This window comes from Castor canadensis, chromosome 7 (genome assembly GCF_047511655.1).
Source record: "Castor canadensis chromosome 7, mCasCan1.hap1v2, whole genome shotgun sequence".
NCBI classification, from domain to species: Eukaryota; Metazoa; Chordata; class Mammalia; order Rodentia; family Castoridae; genus Castor; species Castor canadensis.
The window spans coordinates 99626240-99649008 of record NC_133392.1 but is presented as its reverse complement, the minus strand read 5'-3'; the positions used below and the strand labels follow the sequence as shown (position 1 = coordinate 99649008).

At 34.8% G+C, this 22769-nt stretch overlaps 1 protein-coding gene across 1 annotated transcript in view; it reads left to right on the top strand.

Annotated features, from left to right (window-relative positions):
* Window positions 1-22769, top strand: part of Msh4 (mutS homolog 4) — a 98676-nt gene that overhangs the window by 22962 nt on the left and 52945 nt on the right. The window contains exons 7-8 of the mRNA XM_074079741.1: window positions 904-1076; window positions 9453-9520. Of these exons, the coding sequence (XP_073935842.1) occupies window positions 904-1076; window positions 9453-9520 (241 nt within the window). The remainder of the gene's footprint in view (window positions 1-903; window positions 1077-9452; window positions 9521-22769) is intronic.

Here is a 22769-nt window from a genome sequence, read left to right as displayed (position 1 = left end):
AAAAAGCAGTTTCTATACATGAAATTATTTTTTCCTTATATGATGTGTGTTTATTGTCTGCCTCCCCCTACTCTTTATCTTGTCCTCAGTCCTGGCCAGTAAACTGGTGAAAATTAATTAGCCACTGGACTGTAAGTTTCACGAAGGTAGAAATCATGTTTATATTGTGCACTCTGGGCTTAGCATGAGTTTAGAATACTATAACGACTCAGCAAGTATTTGTTAACTACTACAATGAGCTAGATATGTTGCATTCATCATAACAGTCTCACAGAGAGTTTGGTGAAATGCATTTCTTTAACAGTAGCTGATTTCTTTGTAAGAATCATAGAGGGCTGGGGTGTGACTCAAGGGTGTGGAGTACCTACCGAGCAAGTTTGAGGCCCTGAGTTCTGAACCTGATACTGCCAATAAATAAATAAATACTAAAAAAAAAATCACTTAGAAATTAATGAAATTCTTCTTCACTTGTAATTCTTCTCTAATTTCTTCAATAAGAAAATGTGATTAGATTAAACATTCATTTTTACCAGTGTAAAAGTCTCGCTTCATTAAGGATTTATTGTTGATGTCCATAGAATGTTACAGATTAGAAAAGTTTATATTAGCATGAATATTGTAGCTAATCTATGGAAAAAGTCACCAAGTGCTAGGAGATACTATTGTACTTTTAATCAATGTGTGGTGCACTGAAAGACACCATTTCAGGGAACATGTTCAAAATGTAGGTTCTTGGGCCTTATCCCAGATCTACTGACTTAGAATCCCCATGCAATATATGTGCCCAATAAAGTTGGAGAATCACTGAGGTAGATTACAGTATTCATCTGTAAAGTTAAAATGCAATTTTCTTGGATTTCTCTTTATATACTTAATGAAATTTCCCAATTTGTATTTTGAAAGGAACAATCACACTCTTTTTGGTGTTTTAAATTACACTAAGACTCCTGGAGGTAGTAGAAGACTCCGTTCTAATATTTTAGAACCCCTGGTTGATATTGAAACCATTAACATGAGATTAGACTGTGTTCAAGAACTACTTCAACATGAGGAGCTCTTTTTTGGACTTCAGTCAGGTAAATGAATATCATCTAATTTTATAAGTACAAATTATTAAAAAATGTAAGCAGTTATTTCTTTCTAAATTTCTGAAAGACTGGCAGTGAAGGTGCAACTTCTTGTATTCTTGTATGGAAGCTACCTTTCTGAAAATTTCCCAATTATTTCTGTTGTTGTTGTTTTAGTGGTACTGGGGTTTGAACTTAGGACTTGCACTTGCAAAGCAGGTGCTCTACCACTTGAGCTACACCTGCAGTTAGTTTTTTCCTCTGGTTATTATTTTTTCATTTTGAAATTTGTAATTTTATATTTTTTATTATGTTGTACTGGGGGCACACTGTGACACAAAGTGCTTACAATATCTTAGTTAAATTCACCCCCTCCATCATTCCTTTATGCTCCTTCCCCCCATTCTTAGAATAGTTTCAATAAGTCTCATTTTTCCATTTTTCATACATGAGTGCATAATATGGAGATGGAGTCTAGTGAACTATTTCCCCATTTTGGCCTTGAATTGTAATTATCCCAATCTCAGACTCTCCAGTAGCTAGAATTGTAGGTTTCCTGTGAATTTTATGGTAAATAATTTCAGAAATATGTTTTATGTTTTGATTCCTTGGATGGTAACCTTTTCCTTTTTCTGTGTTTTTTTTTTTTTTTTTGGCAGGAAAGGGGAGGTGTTTGGGCTGTACTGGGGTTTGAACTCAGGGCTTCACACTTGCTAGACAGGTGCTCTACTACTTGAGCTATGCCTCCAGCCCTTTTTGTTTTAGTTATTTTTGAAATAGTGTCTTGCTTTTTGTCCAGGACAGCCCAGACCACAAACCTCCTATTTTATGCTTCCCAGCATAACTGGGATGACAGGCACAGGCTACCATGCCCAGCTATTTCTGTTGAGATGGGGTCTCATGAACTCTTTTGCCCAGATTGACCTGGAAGCACCGTTCTCCTGATCTCAGCCTGCTATATAGTTGGTATGATAGGACCATGCTACTATGTCCAGGTATTGGTTGAGATGGCGGAGGGGGGGTGTCTCTTGATCATTTTTCCTTAGGCTGATCTCAAACTATAATCCTCCTGATCTCAGCCTCCTGAATAGCATGAGCCCCTTGCATCTAGCTCCTATGAGTTCTTTTAATCAATACTTTGCAATTGTTTTTCTCAGTAATTCTTAAAGAAGGTAAGACTTACCCTCTAGATTAGGTAATTGTCAGCAGATCCAGTATATTAGTTTTCTAGAATTTCTGTTTAAAAGTGTCCTATACTCTCTGGTTTAAAATAACAACCCTTTTTTAGTCTCACAGTTCTGGAAACTACAAGCTGAAATCAAAAGTGTTGGTAGGGCCATATTCCCTTTGAAACCTGGAGGGGAGAATCCTTCTTCGTCTCTTCCTAGCTTCTGGTGGTCACTGTGAGTCCATGGAGTGCTTTGGCTTGCAGCTCTATCAGGCCATTATCTACCTCTGTTGTCTGTGTTTTCCTTGGATGTCGTCTTGTCTTCTTCTATGTTACATTGTCTTCTTATAATGACTTCAGTCATATTGGATTAAGGTTTAACTACATTGTATCTGCAAAAACTCAATTTCTAAACAAGGTTGTATTCATAGGTATGGTACAAGGAGTTAGGCTTTCAAGATTTTTTTGGAGGACACAGTTTAGCTTATGATATGAAATAAGAAAATTGCTCTTGGAATGTGGCTAACTGTTCCCTGGCATGATGGCACAATTTTCTTCTTAAATCTGTAGGTGGAAGAACAGCTTATATGCACTGATCCTAGTCCAATTCTTAGTTGTTTACAGTTTGTTCTGCTTTCCATGCTTCCTTCACTACCTCACCTTATGTTCTGGTAGTTTAAACTAATGTTATACATGAAAATTCAGAACACATTTTTAGCCTAAGTAGGTTTTTGCCAGTCCAACTCCAAATAACTTTTAATTACTATAATTCTTTCAAACTTTTGGTATTGTATTGGCTATTTCTCAGCATTTCCAATGTTGTAGAGTATATTCTTTTTTTCTGTTTATCTTTGTGTATTAGTGAAACAATAGGAAAGGTAGAAAGAAGAAATTTTTAACTGGTAACCCTTTTGTTGTTCAGTGACATCTGTTGGACTGTCTATATCTAGCATGCAGTGTGATGTCTTCAGACCAGGAATAAGAAAAGTTATTTAGTCATGAGTGTTGATCAAGCACCAAATATGGCCTTTAAAAAAAACTTTCTTTTACCAAATATGCAGTATACTTACCATTTTTCTGTCCCTTAATCCTTTTGGAACTAATATTCCTGTTCTCCTGTCCATAGCAAATTCCTCCACCTGTGCTCTACATCTCATTCTTTCCCTGGATTTCCTCCTACATCTTCATTATCTTTCTCTCTGTGGACTCCTTCCACGAAGACTAAAACATTTTTTTTCTTTTATTTATATGTGCATACAAGGTTTGGGTCATTTCTCCCCCTTTCTCCACACACAACCCCCCCTCCCCCCGGCTACCAGGCAGAAACTGTTTTGCCCTTATCTCTAATTTTGTTGAAGAAGAGTATAAGCAATAATAGGAAGGACCAAGGGTTTGCTAGTTGAGATAAGGATAGCTATATAGGGAGTTGACTTGCATTGCTTTCCTATGCATGTGTGTTACCTTCCAAATTAATTCTTCTCAACCTAACCTTTTCTCTAGTTCCTGGTCCCCTTCTCCTATTGGCCTCAGTCACTTTCAAGTATCTGCATTAGTTTCTCTGCATTGAGGGCAACAATTGCTATCTAGTTTTTTGCATGTCTTACCTATCCTCATATCTCCCAAGTATGCTCTTGCTTTATCATGTGATCAAAGACCAATTCCCTTGTTGTGTTTACCCTTGACCTAATGTCCGCATATGAGGGAGAACATACAATTCTTGGTCTTTTGGGCCAGGCTAACCTCACTTAGAATGATGTTCTCCAGTTCTATCCATTTACCTGCGAATGATAAGATTTCATTCTTCTTCATGGCTGCATAATATTCCACTGTGTATAGATACCACATTTTCTTAATCCATTCGTCAGTGGTGGGGCATCTTGGCTGTTTCCATAACTTGGCTATTGTGAATAGTGCTGCAATAAACATGGGTGTGCAGGTGCCTCTGGAGTAACCTGTGCCACATTCTTTTGGGTATATCTCCAAGAGTGGTATTGCTGGATCATATGGTAGATCAATGTTTAGCTTTTTAAGTAGCCTCCAAATTTTTTTCCAGAGTGGTTGTACTAGTCTACATTCCCACCAGCAGTGTAAAAGGGTTCCTTTTTCCCCACATCCTCGCCAACACCTGTTGTTAGTGGTGTTGCTAATGATGGCTGTTCTAACAAGAGTGAGGTGGAATCTTAGTGTGGTTTTAATTTGCATTTCCTTTATTGCTAGAGATGGTGAGCATTTTTTCGTGTGTTTTTTGGCCATTTGAATTTCTTCTTTTGAGAAGGTTCTGTTTAGTTCACTTGCCCATTTCTTTATTGGTTCATTAATTTTAGGGGAATTTAGTTTTTTGAGTTCCCTGTATATTCGGGTTATCAGTCCTTTGATGTGTAGCTGGCAAATATTTTCTCCCACTCTGTGGATGTTCTCTTCAGTTTAAAGACCATTTCTTTTGTTGAGCAGAAGCTTTTTAGTGTTATGAAGGCTCATTTATGTATGCTAACTCTTAGTTGCTGTGCTGCTGGGGTTCCATTGAGAAAGTCTTTGCTTATACCTGTTAGTTCCAAAGTATTTCCCACTCTTTCCTGTACCAACTTTAGAGTTTGGAGTCTGATATTAAGATCCTTGATCCATTTTGAGTTAATATTGGTATAGGGTAATAAACATGGATCTAGTTTCAGTTTTTTGCAGACTGCTAACCAGTTTTCCTAGCAGCTAAAACTTTTTTTTAATATTCTTCTATCTTTATGAAATCGCTCCTTGGACTTCATTTTCTCTGGTGGCCTCCTTATTTCTTCTGTTCATAGTCAAACTCCTTGAGAAGTGAATTTCTGTACTCACCATGGTCTTTTCATCACTACATCTGCTACAGTCTTGTTTACTGCACTGAGACTGCTTTTGTCAAGGTCACTATTGCAGATAGTGTTGATTCTTCTCTGTCTCATTCCTCTTGAATCCCTTTTATCTCTCTGTGTGCTCTTGCTGCTAATGGCCTGAACACTGTTTTGGAGGCCTGCCTTGGGGCCATTAGAGTGCTTTGCTCTCAACCACATGGTATCAAAAGTGCCCTTAAATAATAATCCAATGGAGTGGAGGTATGAACTCTTTCATATTGATGTGGTGAAAATCTTTGTGTAACTAAGCGCCAAAATTCCTCTGCAGGATCAGATGAAGTTAGCTTCCATAGGACTTTGCCTTAAGTAGCACTTTTTTTTTTGGAGACAGGGTCTATTATGTAACCTTGACTGACCTTGAACTAGAAATTCTCAGGCCTTAATCTCCCAAATGCTAGGATTACAAGTGTGTACCATCATGTCTGGCTGAAATTTCACCCTTGCTCAACTTTTTTGCTTTTCCCCTCCTTGTCTTACTCTTCTATAGGTTTCTCCCAGAAGTACCTTCTTGTACATGAAATAACTTGCACATTAATCTTTGTCTTGCTGTTTTTCTGGAGAAGTCAGCCAACACAGTTACTAATAGGCTTATTGTTAAATTTAATGGACACATTAGATCATGTCTTATTTGATGTGCTGAATGTCTCTCTTTATTGAGTTACAGCCTTTCTTTACTTCTGTGCTTAAACAGTCCTAATTTTCTCCCTACATCCTTAGGGATTCCTTTTGAGTCTTTTTTTTTTTTCCAGTGCTACAGATTGAATACAGAGCTTTGTGTATGGTTAGGCAAGTGCTCTATTACTGAGCTATATATCCTCCAAACCAGATCTTTTTATTTTATTTTAATTTTTTTGAGATGGAGTCTTGCTCTATTTCCCAGACTGGTTGAACTCATGAATGGGATCAGTGCCATTATAAAAGAGGCCCAAGAGAAACCTTCTACCGTATGAAGATACATTGAGAAGGTGCCATTTATAATTCAGAAGGCAGGTTCTCCCCAGACATTGAACCTTGATCTAGAATTTTCCAGCCTCCCAAACTGTGAGCAATAAATTTATATTGTTCATAAACCACCCAGTCTATGGTATTTTTATAGCAGCTCAAATGGGCTAAAACAATGCCTATCAGATATTCCTTAATCACCTAAAATTCAATTTGATAAAACCATGTTGCCATCTAAATCAGTTTTTGATTTTAGTGAATAGCTATATATCCAAACTATCCAAAGCAGATACCTAGAAGTCATTCTTGACACTTCCCTCCCCTGTAATCCACCATAAAATTCGGCAGTCTCCTTTCTGTATAGCTCATGAGTGTATCTGCTTCTTTTGTTCCCATTGCTGCTGCTGCAGCCCAGGATACCATTAATTCTCATCTTATTGTGACACCCCCTTATTTGGTCTTCTTCCTCCAATCCTGCTCTTTCTTGCCTGACTAATCTTTCAAAAACACTAATCTGCGCATATCATACTGCATTCATTTCCTGTTGTTGATATAACAAATCACCAACTCTCTATCTCTGGATTTTAATCCCATCTCGAAAACTCCCTTTAATAGTCAACATATTCACAGGTTCCAGGCATTAAGAAGTTGGCGTCTTTGAGGCAAATCCCTCACTTACCAGCATACAGTTCTTTACTCTCTTCTCTTTACTTTTACATAAAATCTAAACACTTCCTTATATGTCTTTTTCCCTGTTTTCTCCCACAGTAACTCCTCACTTTCCATTTTGCTTTCTAGTATAATGGAATTTCTTAAGTTCTTTGAACATATCTACTCTCATTTTCCAGCTTTGGCTCTCCAGAGGTTTGGCCTGAAAATTTCCTTTCAAGCTCCTCTTCAGTTAAGCCTTTTCCATTCCAGTTTAGATGTCACTTCTGCTAGAAGTCTCTCTGACTCTCCAAGTCTATGTTAAATATCTTTTCTATATGCTTTCTAGAGTATATTGTTATGGCATTTAACTTACTGTATTCTAAATGCATGTTTTGTTGAATTATTGCCATATAAGTTTAGACTATAACAGGTGTTCATATTTATTAAAATACTGATTCATTGTTGAATCTGTTGAAAATTATATGCCATTGTCCCCAAGATCAAGATGAAAACATCTGATGTGATGAGATTTTGAAGAAAAATTTGAATTTTCCTTAAAACTTTACTTCTTTATGTTCTAAGTTTTATAATTCCTCAGAACTGGAAGTTTTAAATTAGTATCTATTAATATTAAACATGAGTATGTTTCTATGTCTTTATAGTTTATAATTTATTTCAACATGTAACAAAGCAGGGGAGTAGGACATAGACTAAGATAGGGGAACCTTTATTTTTATTATTAACTAGCTAATTAATTAATTAGAGACAGGGGCTCACTATGTTGGCCAGGGGAGCCTGGAACTCATTATGTGCTTCAGGCTAGCCTCAAACTTATGATTCTCCTACCTCAAGCTTTCAAGTGCTGAGATTACAACTGTACATCACCATGCCTGGCTTATTTTACTAAAATATAAAAATCCAAACCTCATTTTTTTTTTTTTTTTGGTGGTGATACTGGAGTTTGAACTCAGAGTCTCATGCTTGCTAGGCAGTCACTCTCTCAACTTGAGCAACTCCAACAGGTTTTTGTGTCCGGTTTTTTCTAGATAGAGTCTCTCGAATTATTTTCCCAGGCTGGGTTTGAAGCTCCATCCTCTTGATCTCTGCCTCCCAAGTAGATAGGATTACTGTTGTAAGCCACTAGCACCTGGCCAAATCTCAGTTTTTAAATAAAAACTCCAGAACCTCCCAGAAGCTCTTAAGTTTTTGTTCTCACATCCATGTGAAGAAGCCAGAAATTTTAAAAGATATTTGTGACACAGTGTGATAAAGGTAGTAATTTTGTGGGAACATAGAAGACGAAATTGGGATAAAGATAGAATTCAGGTAGAATTCACAAGGATAATATTTCTACTTAGTCTTAAGGGAATGAGTAGGAGTAGGATTTTTGGGAACAAGAGGATCTTTGCCTTGAATGGTATTCAAAATAAAGAGAACTTGCCTGTCATGGGTGTGTCAATATTCACAGAAGTAACAAAAATGTTTTTGGATGCATAGTGGTGCACACCTGTAATGCCAGCTACTTGAGAGGCAGAGGCATGAGTTCGAGTGTAGTTCCTATCCCAAAAACAAAATATAAATAAAAGGTCTGGAGGTGTGGTTCAAGAGGTAGAGCACTTGCCTGTCATGTATGAGGCCCTAGGTTTAGTCCACAGTATCATAAACAAAAAAACAATTTACTGTAGTTTACTACTTTTTGTGTGTGTGTGTGGTACTGGAAATTGAAGTCAGGGCTTCGTGCTTGCTCAACAATGCTCTACCACTTGAGCCATGTCTCAGTCCTAGTTATTAAGTATAGGGGAAATGGTGCATTTTTTTCCCCAAAGATCTCTGTGATAAGTGGAAGATGTAAAAACCTGGGAATATTTAAAAGAGATAAATTAAAATTATCAATAAACTTTTGTAGAACAAATGAGCTAATAAGAATGGTATATTCAAGGTTCTTTGCACATATCTCATAACAACTCTGGGAGATAGATGCTATCCACTTTCAATGGGGGAGAGGGGTATAAAAGAGAATGGTGGAAGGGATAAATTCAAATGTGATATATTTGATATATTGTAAGAACTTTCATAAATGTCACAATGTGCCTCCACCCAGCACAATAACAATAAAAAAGATGAACATCTGAAACAAAGAAATCCACATTTACAAAACAAATAAACCAAGAAGTGGAGGTATTTACATAATACTGAATGCATCTTTTAAAGAATGATTTTCTTTGTGACTTTCATAAAAATATTATTTTCATATACTTTATTCCAGTATTCAAAAAGAAATCTATTACATAGTTTTTAAAGTAAATTAAGTATGCTACCTCTAAAAAAAAAGAAGAGACTAACAGAAGTTCAGACAAGTTAGATAGCTTCTAGAAAGGCTACATGGTTACTGGAACTATGCTGTTAAACTAAATATCTTTTAAGTATCAGAAAGAAAAGTAGATATTAAAAAAATGAATATTCTGATAGGCATAATCACAATCCAGAGAAGAAGTTACAAGAACAAAGGGATGGTCAAAGTGTCAAATCTTGAGGCAAGGGTGTGAACAATCAAAATTAAGAAAAGAACATTTGAATTGATTACTTTACTCCTAGTACATGTGAAAGAGAAAGAAATTTAAACTAGTGTTTGCAGGTAGAATTATCCTATTTCATTATTCAGGATAATATTTTATATAATCTTTATTTGCAACTGTACCATAAAGCTTAAATGTTCACATTGTTTTTGTTTGGTTGTTTCAGTTATATCAAGATTCCTTGATACAGAACAGCTTCTTTCTGTTCTAGTCCAAATTCCAAAGCAAGACACGGTATGGTTTCATACACATTTTGTGTTATATGTTATATAATATAGCTTTTCTTGATGTAATGTTGCAATGGAAAAAATTAAAATGTTTGGGGAAAATACTTCATTATTGATATCAGGAGTGTTTTTTGCCTTTTTAAAAGAAATTTTTCATGTGGTACTGGGGTTTGAATTAGGACCTCATGCTTGATATGAAGGCACTCTACACTTATGCTACTCTACCAGCCCAAAGAAAACTTTAAAAATTATATTATGTCATACGTTACAATACAATAAAAAGTTTCTTAGTTGAGGAATTGGCATATTTTCATTAATCAAATATTTAAAGAGTTATATGTAATTTTAAAAAACTTAGACTATAATAACATTTGCCTAATAACTAAATGAAAATCATATTAGGTACAGAGAATATAAGTTGTTCTCAAAAGCAATAAAAATGTGAAGTTCAATTAGTTTTCAAATATGCTAACCTTTTAGAATGTGCATATTTCTCTGGATATTTTTCAAATTTAAGCAGTGCTTATAGATAAAGAAAATAGTAATGGCTTTCATTCTTCTTTTTAAAGTGAACAGAAAAATATTTACTTTAATGAAATACATGTATATTTTTGCCCATATGTTTAAAAGGAAAGAAGTCTTGTACATCAGTAAAATTTGATTTAAAATTTTATTACTTTTGCAAATCCATTCAAGCCTAATTTATATTTGGTTAGTTCATATTATAGAGAAAATACTCTCGAAATTTATAATAAATAGATTGTTTATAGTCAATAGGTAGGAAAGTTTTAGCTTGTGGGAGTCACAAAACTGAAAGTTTCTTTAAATAATTGAAACATCCTGTAATTCAACATATACAAGTAAGTGGGATGTAACCTGAAACAATTAATGGGTGGAACAAAATTTGCTGGTTTCATACAGTGAGTTTGACCAGGCTTGGTAGCATGCCTGCAATCCCAGGAGGCATCCTGTTCAATGCTAGCCTGTGCAAAAAGTTTGTGAGGCCCCATCTCAGCAAAACAACTGAGGTATGGTGAGGCATGCCTATCATCCCAGCTATGCAAGAGGCTGTAGGTAGAATTGTGGTCCAAGGCCAGTCCCAGTCAAAAAGCAAGACTCTATCTGAAAAATAACCCAACACAAAAAGAGCTGGAGATGTGGCTCAAGTGGTAGAGCACTTACTTAGCAAGTGCAAGGCCCTGAGCTCAACCCCCCAAATAAATAAATAAACTTAAAAAAATAAAGTGAGTTTGGAAGTGTTTGCTCCTCTTCAATTTTCTGGTAAAGTTTACATTCAACTAACATTATTTTTCCCACCAATGTTTGGCAGAATTCACAAATGGAACTATTAAAACCTATAATTTTTTGTGGAGGGAGATTTCTAACTAAAAATTCAATTTCTTAAACTGATACAGTGCTGTTAAGGTTATGTTTCTTCTTGAATGAGCTTTAGGAATTTGTGTCTTCGAAGAATTTTTCACAGCCCTCAACTTTTCAAACTTTTGACATAAAGTTGCTCATAATATCCTTCTTATTCCCCCTCTCCCCCTTTTTTTGGTGGGACTGGGATTTGAACATAGAGCTTTGCACTTGCAAAGCAAGTACTGCACACCTGAGCCACACCTCTAGTTCATTTTGCTCTGGTTATTTTTGGAGATGGGATCACATGAGCTATTTGCCTCAAATGGTGATCCTCCTGATCTCTGCCTCCCAAGTATGATTACAGGTGTGAGCCACTGGTGCCTGGCTCTTATGCTTTTCATATCTGTAAAATTTTCAGTGGTGATCTTTCATTCCTGATAATTGGTTATCTGAAAGTGCTTCTTATTGACTGGCTAGGGGTTATATTGTTCTCAAGGAATCAGCTTTTGATTTATTAATTTCTCTACTTTTTTTCTATTCTCTGTTTCATTGGTTTTGGTTTTATCTTTTTTCTGCTTACTATGTGCTTAGTTTTCAGTTTTTTCATAATTCTAAAGGTGGAAACTTGTCAATGACTCAAAACCTTTTTTCTTTTCTAATATATATATATATGCATATATATATATATATTATATATATATATATATATATATTTAGTCCAATAAAATTTCTTATGGATAATGCATTAACTATATTTCACAAGTTTGATATATCATGTTTACTTTTTCATTTAAAACATTCAAAATAGCTGAGCATGTTTGTACATGCTTGTAATCCCCGCATTTGGGAGACTGAGGAAGGAGGATCAGGAGTTCAAGGCCATTCTGAGCTACATAGTGAGTTCTAGGGTAACTTAGAACATAGCGAGATTGTGTCTTAAAAAACCAAAACAAAAAAAAGTTCAAAATACTTCCTAAGTGCCAAAATTTTACTTCTCTTTTGATATGTGGGTTTCTTTAGAAACGTGTTACTTTGTTTCCAATGTTTGGGGAGTCTCTTGATACTTTTCTGTTATTAATTATACTTTAATTTCCATTTGAACAGAAACCAAAGGTGGTATAATGTAGACCTTTTTGACTTTATTGACACTTGTTTTTATGGCTCAGAATAGGGTCTGTCCTGGTTTGTGTTCTGTGGGAACTTGACAAGAATGTTTATTTTCCTGATGTTTGTTAGAATGTACCATAAAGGTCAGTTAGTTCAAGTTGACTGATAGTGTTCTTCGAGTGTCTTATATTTATATTGTTTTTTTTTTTGCCTAGTCTATAAATCATTGAGACAGTGGTTTTACATCTCTAACTATAATTGTGGATTGGTACATTTTCCTTGCAGTTCTATCAGTTTTATTTTGAAGCTCTGTTACTAGGTACATAAATATTTAGAACTGCTATGTTCTCTTAATGAATTTTTTCCTTTATTTTTTATAAAATGACCCTCTTCATCTCCAATAATATTTTTTGCTTTGAAATATACTGTCTAATATTAATATAGCCATTCCAGTTTACTTTTGACATTATTAGCATGGGATATCATTACCATCATTTTGTTTTTAACTTATTTGTGTCTTCATGTTTAAAATGGGGTTCTCATAGGCAATATGTATTTTGCTCTCATTTTTATATTCATCTAGAGAATATCTAACTTTTTAGTTAAAGTATTTTTCCATTTCCATTTGGCAAGATTATTGTTTCCACTTAAAACTGCCATCTTGATTTTTTTTCCTATTTGTCTAATCTTTTTTGCCCATCTTTTCTTTTTTTTTCCTTTTACATTCTTTTGGATTGCATCCTTTTTATGATTCCATGATATATTTCCTATGTTGGCTCATTAGATAGAATTAGAATTTTATTATTTTAGTGATTGTTTTAAGGTTTATAGAGTACATTTTCACTGAATTCCATCTACCTTCAAATAATATTATACCATTTCACATATGGTACCAAAAATTTACGATAACATACTACCTTCACACTTCCCTGTCATTATGCTAGTGATTTCATAAGTTTTACTTCTACTTTTATCTCACAATTCATTTTTGTTATAAAACAGCTTTATTGAATTATAATTATGCAGCATACAACTCACCCTCTCAGGTCTATAGCCCAGTTATTTTTTAGTATAGTAACAGGATTAGGTTTTTTTTTTGTTGTTGTTGTAAAATCTCCTTAGCATTCAATCCAGTGTGGTACCCTAGTGTTTTGGTTTATTTTATTTTATTATTTTTTTGTAGAACTGGGGTTTGAACTCAGGGCTTCATGCTTGTAAAACAGGTGCTGCACCCCTTGAGCCACATCTCCAGTCCATTTTGCTGTGGTTGTCTTGGAGATGGGATCTCATGAACTATTTGCCCACGTTGACCTTAAACTGAGATTCTCCTGATCTCAGCCTCCCAGGTAGCTTTACAGGCGTGAGCAACTGACACCCAGCCCTACTGTTGCTTTTATTTTTTATGACCTTGATGCCTGAAAATTGTAAGTGTGATATTCTTCCTCAAGTTGTGTTTCTCTGATGTTTTTCCATGGCTGGATTCAGGCAAAGTATCTTTGTATCAGGTATCGTGTTCTCCTCATTGCATTTTACCAGATGGCACACAATTTTCATTGTTTCATTTGCGTAAGTCAACCTTACTCCTTTGCCTGAGGTAGTGTCTATCAGACTTTTATTTGATTACCAAATTATCTCAGATTTGACCAGTGGACATCCTTTCTAATTAGATTCTATGTCCTTTGGAAATGTACTCATTATTCTTTGAGCACTTTATCTCTTTCTGGTCAAATACAATAAATCAGGCTTTTCTTGTACTTTCCTTGCCCCTGCTTTTGAATCAGCTGTTTCTTCCAGAAGTCCTGGTTCACTTTAATAGGGAACAGTTTTTAGTAGTCAAGATTTGGACACTTGGTATACTGATGAAGTATCACACTGCTCCCAAACCTTCTCATGGCTAGGGTATAATAATAATGTATTTCTATAAATAAGTATATAGGTATATGTATTTACCTCTGTATTTATTTCTGTATTCATCTGTATGTGAATATAGATGAGTTTATCATGAGTTTACTGCACTACCTCCAATTTCAATGTGCTATCACAGGGCTCAAGCTAGTTTTTCCATTTTCCACTATTAATACCTCTATTCCCTGCCAATTATAAGAAACTTGATGAGAAATTCATTTTCCTTAATATATTGACATTTGGGTCCATCCCTCCTGTATGTGATCAGTCTCTCACCACTGCCTATCCTTACTCTGCCTTTGTAAGTACCCCATACTGACTAACATTCTTATGCAGAAAGTCTTCTTATTTCTCTTGGGCTCTGATAGTCTAAATCAAGCTTCCCTCTTATGCAGAAACTTTCTTCAGTCTACTTGAGATGTCAGGCTACCTTTCTTCATTTGTATGGATATTCTCACTACCTAATTCATGCTCATATACCCTGTGCTGGGCATACCATCAGTTTGGATGACCTCATTATCCTCCTATGCTGTACCAATTCATCATTCTCCCCCTAAGTGTAACTTAGGAAGGAATGAAATAATTCAGGGTATAATGCTCCTCCCACACTAGGGATGCTCTCTTCTTTCAGTTTATGCTCTGAAAACTAATATTAAATCACAGTCTTCATATAAAAATCAAATGATTTCTGAATTTATAGAGAGGGTCCTCCACTTTACTTTTGGATATGCTGTTGCTAGCCTATGTTGTTAACCTTTTTGTTTAATTTACTTTGTTTTGGGAGTTACTACATGTTTTAAGACTTTTAGAGACTTAAAAGTGGATCACCAGTTATGGATGTAAACACAGAGTACTGTAATTAGCCTTTATTTTGTCTTTCTTTTATTTTATCATTTTTACATTTACTTACATGTGTATACATTGTTTGGGCCACCTCCCCACTCCTTGCCCCCCCCACCCCCGCCCCACCCCACTTGATCTTTTACCAAATGCTACTGCTTTGAATGAGAAATGCCTTTGGGGAGGCCAGTACTGCCTCATGCTTAGTAGGCAGGTGCTCTAGGAAATGTCTTAAAGAATAGTTTTACTTCTCACAATATGTCTTAATTAGATTTGCCTCTTCCTTTCTCCTTAGCTCCCGTTCTCCCACTTCTTAGAACAATTTCAACACATTTCATTGTTTCTGTTTTTATACATAAATAGAAAATACTTCCACCATATTCACCTTCTTCACCCTTTCTATATTCTCTCCCCCTCTCACTGTTATCCATCCCCAGACAGGAGCTGTTTTATGTTTCTGTCCCTCATTTACTAAAGAAGAACATTTTTGTTAGTTTACAATAGTTACACAGGGGCTTTATTATGACATTTTCATATAAGCATGCATTATACCCTGAATTATTTCATTCCTTCCATTATTCTCCCTCCTACCCCATTTCTCTTTCTTATGGTGACTTCAGTGGGTTTCAGTGTTCCATATTCATACTTGTATAGAAAGTATACCAACCATATTCATCCTCCTTTACCCTCTTCATCTACTCCTACTAGTGCATTCCCCTTAGCATGACATATTGGAAAACAATATTGTTACTTAACAATCAAATAGGCATAGTTTTCTAGAATCCATATTATTAAAATGTAATCAAGATACAAACATTTAGGACAAGAATAAATCTTAGTAATTATATAAACCAAGGTTTGTATATTATAGATTTTGAAATAAAAGTTCAAATAAGGAAAGAATCTTGACATAAATAGAACTTAGACTACCTATCGGAATTATTAATTTTTAGGTGCACCAGGTTCTTTCTTTCTTTTCTTAGAATTTTCATCCATCCCCAAAACCTGGAAAATAGAGGGATGCTTTGTACTTGTGTTTCCTATCCATAGAATGATAATGTGGTAAAAATACTGCCTGCGTTACCGCTGTCGATGTCAAAATTTCCTAGAGGTGACGTATTTGCTGTGACTTTCTCAATTAAATTGAACTTATTTACAATGAGTTCTCATGGTTCCCATCATTTTATTGAAGCAGAAAAGGAGCAGTACCTCTGAAGGAAAGATAATTGTAGTTAGCCTCCTTATGTGTCTGGAGCATCCAAACTGAGCATTTTTGTTCTCAGCATAGCCATCTTTCCTCAACTTTCCAGCTCTCTTAAGAGCGTGGCCCACTTATTTTAATAGCATCTTGAAAAGGTATTGGATGTGTTTACTTTTCACAAAGGGCTGATAAAAGAACCATCTAGGGTTTCAGCCACTGAGTAGAAAGGTTATCTAACATCATTTAACTCCAAAGAGATGGAACCAGAATTTAGACCAAGAGTATCTTTCTCCATGCTTATGTTTTTAGCCTCTGTCTTAGGCCATCAAGCTGCTATAACAAAATAAACTATAGACTGAGGGCTTATAGAACACAGAAATTTGTTTCTCATGATTGTGGAAGATGTGGAGATCAAAGTGAGCAGATTCCACATCTATGAGAATTCCTTCCCTCAGAGAAAATTGTTTGTCGTCTTTTTAAAAAAAATTTTTTTTTAAATTATTTATTATTAATTTTAAAATAATTTTTATTAGCATACAGTAGTTCATTGTCACATTTCCATATATGTTTGAAATGTACCTTGGTTAGATTCATTCCCTCCATCATTCTCCCTTATCCCCTTCACTCCTACTTAAAATAATTTCAACAAGTTTCATTGTTATATTTTCATACAAGAATATAAAGTATATCAACCATATTCCTCCTCCTTCATCCTCTCCATTTACCCTCCCCTACCCCTACTACTGACCCCCTGAGAAGACCTATTTTACAATTCAGTCTTTCATTTTTCAAGTGTATATTCCTTGTCCAAAGGGGTTTCACCATGGCATTTCACTTATGAACATATTGTGCTTTAATCAAATTAACCTTCTCTATTACTCTTCCATAATCTTCCCTGTCTACCCCTATTAGCTCACAATTTTCAGTGTGTTTCATTATGCCATTTTCCTACATAGATAAAATGTGTTTTGGTATTATTCATTCTGTATCATTCTCTTTTCCTCTCCTTCTCCCTGGTCTTCTCAAATAGTCCCACTATTACAGAAAGGGTCTACATATATGTATATATGATCATGTTTGTATTTGTGTTTATGTGTATCTTTTGGGTCTTTTGGACCATGTGAGAGAAAGCATGTGGTCTTTATCTTTCTGAACCTAGCTGACTTTGCTGATCATAACAAGCTCCACTTCCATCTATTTACCTGCAAATGACATAATTCCATTCTTCTTTATGGTTGAATAATACTCCATCATGTATATATACCACATTTTTCTTAATCCATTGATCAGTCATAGGGCATCTAAGCTGTTTCCATAACGTGGCTATTGTGAATAGTGCTACAATTTTAAACATTGATGTGCAAGGGTCTATATTGTACATTTGTTCAGATATATGCCCAGGAGAGCTATTACTGAATCATATGGTAGTTTTATTTTCAGTTTTTTGAAGAACCTCCATAGTAATTGTACTAATTTACATCCCCATCAACAGTAGATAAGGGTTCCTTTTCCTCTGCATCCTCATCAGCATTTTCTGTTTGTGTTCTTGATGATAACCATTCTGACTGGAGTAAGGTGAACAGCTTTGACAAAATTCAACATCCTTTCTGGATTAAAGCTCTGAAGAAACTAGGAACAGAAAGAACTTACCTCAATATAATGAATGCTATATCCAACAAAGCTGCAGACAATATTATATTAAATGAAGAAAAACTGAAACCATTTCCTCTAAAATCAGGAATTATTTTATTCTTATTCAATATAGTTTTAGAATTCCTAGCCAGAACAGTAAGACAGCAGGAAGAAATAAAAGGGATTCAAATGGAAAAAGAAGAAGTCAAATTATCCCTATTTGCAGATGATATGGTCTTATACTTAAATGACCCTAAAAGACTCCATCTAGAAGCAATTAGACCTCATAAACATTTTCTACAAAGTAGCATAATAGAAAACCAATTTATAAAAATCAGTAGCTTTTCTATCCAGCAATGAACAGACTAAGAAAAAAATCAGAAAAACAATCCCATTCATAATAGCCTCTAAAAAAACATATATAGAAATAAATTTAGTGAAGGAAACAAAAGATCTCTAGAATTAAAACTATAAATCAATGAAGAAAGAAATTGAAGAACATATCAGAAGATAGAAAGATCTCCCATGCTCATGGATAGGCAGAATCAATATTGTGAAAAAGGCTGTACTACCCAAATTAATCTGTATGTTCAGTACAATCACCATAAAAATTCTAATGACATTCTTCACAGAGATAGAAAAATCAATCCTAAAGTTCACATGGAAACAAGAGACCTTGACTAGCCAAAGTAATCTTGAGCAAAAAGAGTAACACCGGAGGTATCACAATACCTAACTTCAATCTATACTATAGAGACATAGCAATAAAAACAGCATGGCACTGACACAAAAAGCACACATGAAGACCAGTGGAACAGAATAGAAGACCCAGTAAGTCCTTGCAGCTACAGCCATTTAATTTCTGATAAAGGAGCCCAAAACATGTTGCAGAAAAGATAGCCTCTTCAACAAAAGATGCTGGGAAAACTGGATATCCACATATAGAAGACTGAAACTAGATCCCTATCTCTCACCTTGTACTAATACCAACTCAAAGTGGATCCAAGATCTCCAATGTAAGACCTGAAATTTTGAAACTACAACAAGAAAGATAGGAAAAACACTATATGATAGTTATAGGCAAAAACTTCTTAAAAAGAACTGTTATAGCTCAGCAATAAGAGACAGGATTAATAAATGGACTGCATAAAACCAAAAAGCTTCTGTACAGCAAAGGAAACAGTTACTAGACTAAAGAGACAACCTATAGAATGGGAGAAAAGCTTTGCCAGTTATACATCTGACAAGGGTTTAATAACCAGAATTTACAGGGAGCCTCTAAAAACTAAACTCCTAAAGAGTCAACAACTCAATGAATAAGTAAGCAAGTGAACAGAAATTTTTCAAAGGAAAAAGAATAAAATAGCTAATAAATACATGGAGAAATGCTCAACATCATTGGCCTTAAAGGAAATGCAAATCAAAAGGACATTTATTATTATTATTATTATTGGAGGTACTGGGGTTTGAACTTAGGACCTTGTGCTTGCTAGACAGCACATTACAGTTGAGACATGCCCACACCCCTTTTGCTTCAGTTCTTTTTCAAATAGAGTCTCACTTTTATGCCTGGGCTAGCCTGGACCATGATCCTCCTGGTTGTGCTTCCTGAGTATCTGGGATAACAGGCATACACCACCATGCCCAGCTTTTTATTGGTTAAGATGGAATCTTAATAAATTTTTGCCCAGGCTGGCCTCAGGCAGTGATCCTCCCAATCTCTGCCTCCCAAGTAGCTAGAAATACAGGCCTGATCCACCATGCTTGACTCTGTCTTCTTATTGTAACCTCACATAATGAAATGGCATCATTATTATTTATTAATGACATTTTTTACACAGAGAAATGTAATACAAATGGTAGAATTGGAAATGAGTACTCTATGCTGATAATAAATATGTGTATTAGTTTTCAAGTCTGTGTAACAAAATACTACAATGTGCATGCCTTAAAACAATATAAATTAATTGTCTTAAATGTCTAGGGTTGGCTGTCTAAAATCATTGTGTTTTAGGACCATGCTCCCTCTGAAATCTGGAGATTTCTTTGTTAGATGTTCCTAGCTCTTGTTGATTTGTTTGCAGTCTTTGAGGTTCCTTGGCTTGCTTCTGCATAACTCTAGTCTCTGCTTCTTCATCAAATAGTATTCCTGTGTGTCTGTGTGTTCACATGGCTACCTTTCATATGACAGCAATAATACTGAATTAGGGCCTGTCCTTCTCCAATGTGACATCATCTCTTAACTAATTACCTACCTCTGCAATGACCTTACTTTGAATGAAATAAGGTCACATTTTGAAGTATTAAGAGCTAGAACATTAACATATCTTTTATGGGGGGGCATATTTTAACTCTAAACAGTATGTAAACAGCAGATATGTTTCTGTTTTCCCATATAAAAAAGGTAATCATCAGATTATGCCTGAGAGGAATCTCTTTGTTGTTGTTTTATGTAATATATAGTAGTATACAGTTATATGTCTTCATACAGTATTAGTTATAGGAATTAGTAATATGCCTGTTTTTCATTAGACTATTTCTGGTTAAATTAAGAAAGAAATATCAGTTTGGCCAGTTAGTTCTCTGAGAAATATCCAGTTAACTACCTAGCTTCTTAAATTATTTTTTTCTATCAGGTTTTAGGAAAGATCTCTGGTCTAGGAATTTGGAATCTCTTTTCCTATACAGAAAAGAAGGCAATCTGCAATTTGCCCCTATAAGGTTTCTTTAGGGTCACTGTTAACATCACACCTTTGAAACTTAAAGCCAACTTTGGTTTGGAGAGAATCAGTCATAATTTTGAACCTTTAACTGGCATGTCTGTCCTTTGTGAAAGGTTTTCAGATGAAATTTACTAATATTTGAGGAAATGTAAGCAATAAATTGCACTTCATGCATGATTCATGACTTTCAGTATATCCCTTATATTGTTTCTCAGTTACTTTTTTAAAAATTCTGGAGCTATATTTTAATGGCTTTTTCCTTATATCACTCTTAATTAAACACAGTGTTTGCTAAATTAATTCAGACTTGTGCTGGCTAACTTGCATGATTTTCTAAAACTTATGAATGAATGAAATGGTCTGTTCACTGAATCAAGTGATTAGCTTAGATGTTTGAGTGAACTGAATGTTCTTGGAAATTTCCCATTATAGATTTACTTGCCTAAGATGAGTTCTGGTACTTTTTCCTTAAGAATATTGAGTTTTGTAAAATACAGATTCACTGAGAATAAAGCTTAAATTTTTTACTTTAATTAATCTGTTTTCTTTATGTTCAATATCTATAATATTAAGAATGTTTGTGTTTTCCATTGTAAATACCCAAAACACTTCCTCCAACATTTGATAACTTCGATTAAAAAACATACTATTTTGCTTCATTTTGAATACTTTTGTTTTTTAAGAAAAGGTTTCACACTGTCAAATAAAGTAATCATACTATACTTCTTTCTTTCCTTCAAGAAATGATTGTTTTACCAAGTATTACAATAAATGCTGACAATAAAATAAGAAGTAAGTCTGTGATCCAAAAGAATTTATAATCCTATGTGATACTTGGGTCAAAAAAGAGTCAGTTACAGCATAGCAATATCAAGGACTGTAAGGGATCTGAAGAAAAGAATAAGTCAAATTATCCTTCTTTGTGATATGATCTTATACTCAGCAGACTCTAACGATTCCATCAAAAAACCTCTTATATCTGACAAAAACTTTTGGCATGCAAAGATCCATAGCTTCTCTTTATACAATAACAGATTGAGAAAGAAATCAAGAAAACAATCCTATGCACAATAGCCTCAACAATTAAATACCTAGGAATAAACCTATAAAAGGAGGTGAAAAACATTACTATGAAGACTATACAATCTCAAAGAAAGAAATTGAAGAAGACACTAGAAGATGAAAAGACCTACTGTATTCATGAATTGGCAGAATTAATATTGTGAAAATGGCTACTCAGAATCATTCTTCACAGGAATAGAAAAAAAATCAACCCTAAAATTCATTTGGAAGCACAAAATACCTTGAATAGCCAAAGCAATCCTGAACAAAAAGAGCAATACTAGAGGTATCACAATTCCAGATTTTACCTTACACTATAGAGCCATAGTTATAAAAATAGTGTGGCACTACAGTCCTCTACAGATCTTTTGTATTTCAATATTGTTGACTCTTTATCTTTCTCTTTTCCTTTGCCTCCTCTCCAAGTTCCATAGAGTCGTTGCACTATTACAAACATGTTTTACATATATGTTTTGTATATGATCATGTTTGATTTTGTGCATGTTTGTCTATTGGATCTGTCTTCTACATATGAGAGTCTGAACCTGGCTTAATTCACTTAACATAGCCATCTGATTTTTGACAAAAGAGCCAAAAATATACATTGAAGAAGATAGTGTCTCTTTAACAAATGGTATTGGGAAAGCTGTATATTTATAAACAGAAGAAGATACTAGATTTGTACAAATTTTTCTCACCCTGTACAAAAAGTAATTCAAAATGGATTAAAGATCTAAATTTAAGACCTGAAACTTTGAAACTACTAGGGGAAAAAAACCTTGAAAATACAGGCCTTTCTAAAAAAACTCCAGTTGTTCAGGAAATAAGAGCAAGATAAATAGTGTTATAGCAAATTAAAAACCTTCTTCACAGTAAAGGAAACAATTACCAGAATCAAGAGATAACATACAGAATGGGAGAAAATCTTTTCTAGCTATTCATTGCATGAAGAATTATATCCAGAATACAGAAAGAGCTCCAAAATGAAACACCCAAAAAACAATCTAATTAATAAGTGGGCAAATGAATTGTACAGACAGTTCTCAAACAAAGAAGTATGAATGGAAAATAAGTACATGAAAAATGTTCCATATCCCTAGCCATAAAGGAAATACAAATTAAAATTGAAATTCCATTTCACCCCAGTCAGAATGGCTATCGTTAAAAAAAAACCCAAACAACAAATGCTAGAAAGATGGGGTAGAGAGGAACCCTTATAGCCTGTTGGTGGTAATATAAATTAGTGCAGCCACTATGGAAATCAGTGTGGAGGTTCCTCATAAAACTAAAAATAGGACTACCATATAATCCTACCGTATGACTTCTGGACATATATCCAAAGGAATGTAAGTCATCACGTGATAGAGATACCTGACTCCATCTATATAGCAGCACTATTCACAATAGCCAAAGAATCAGCCTAG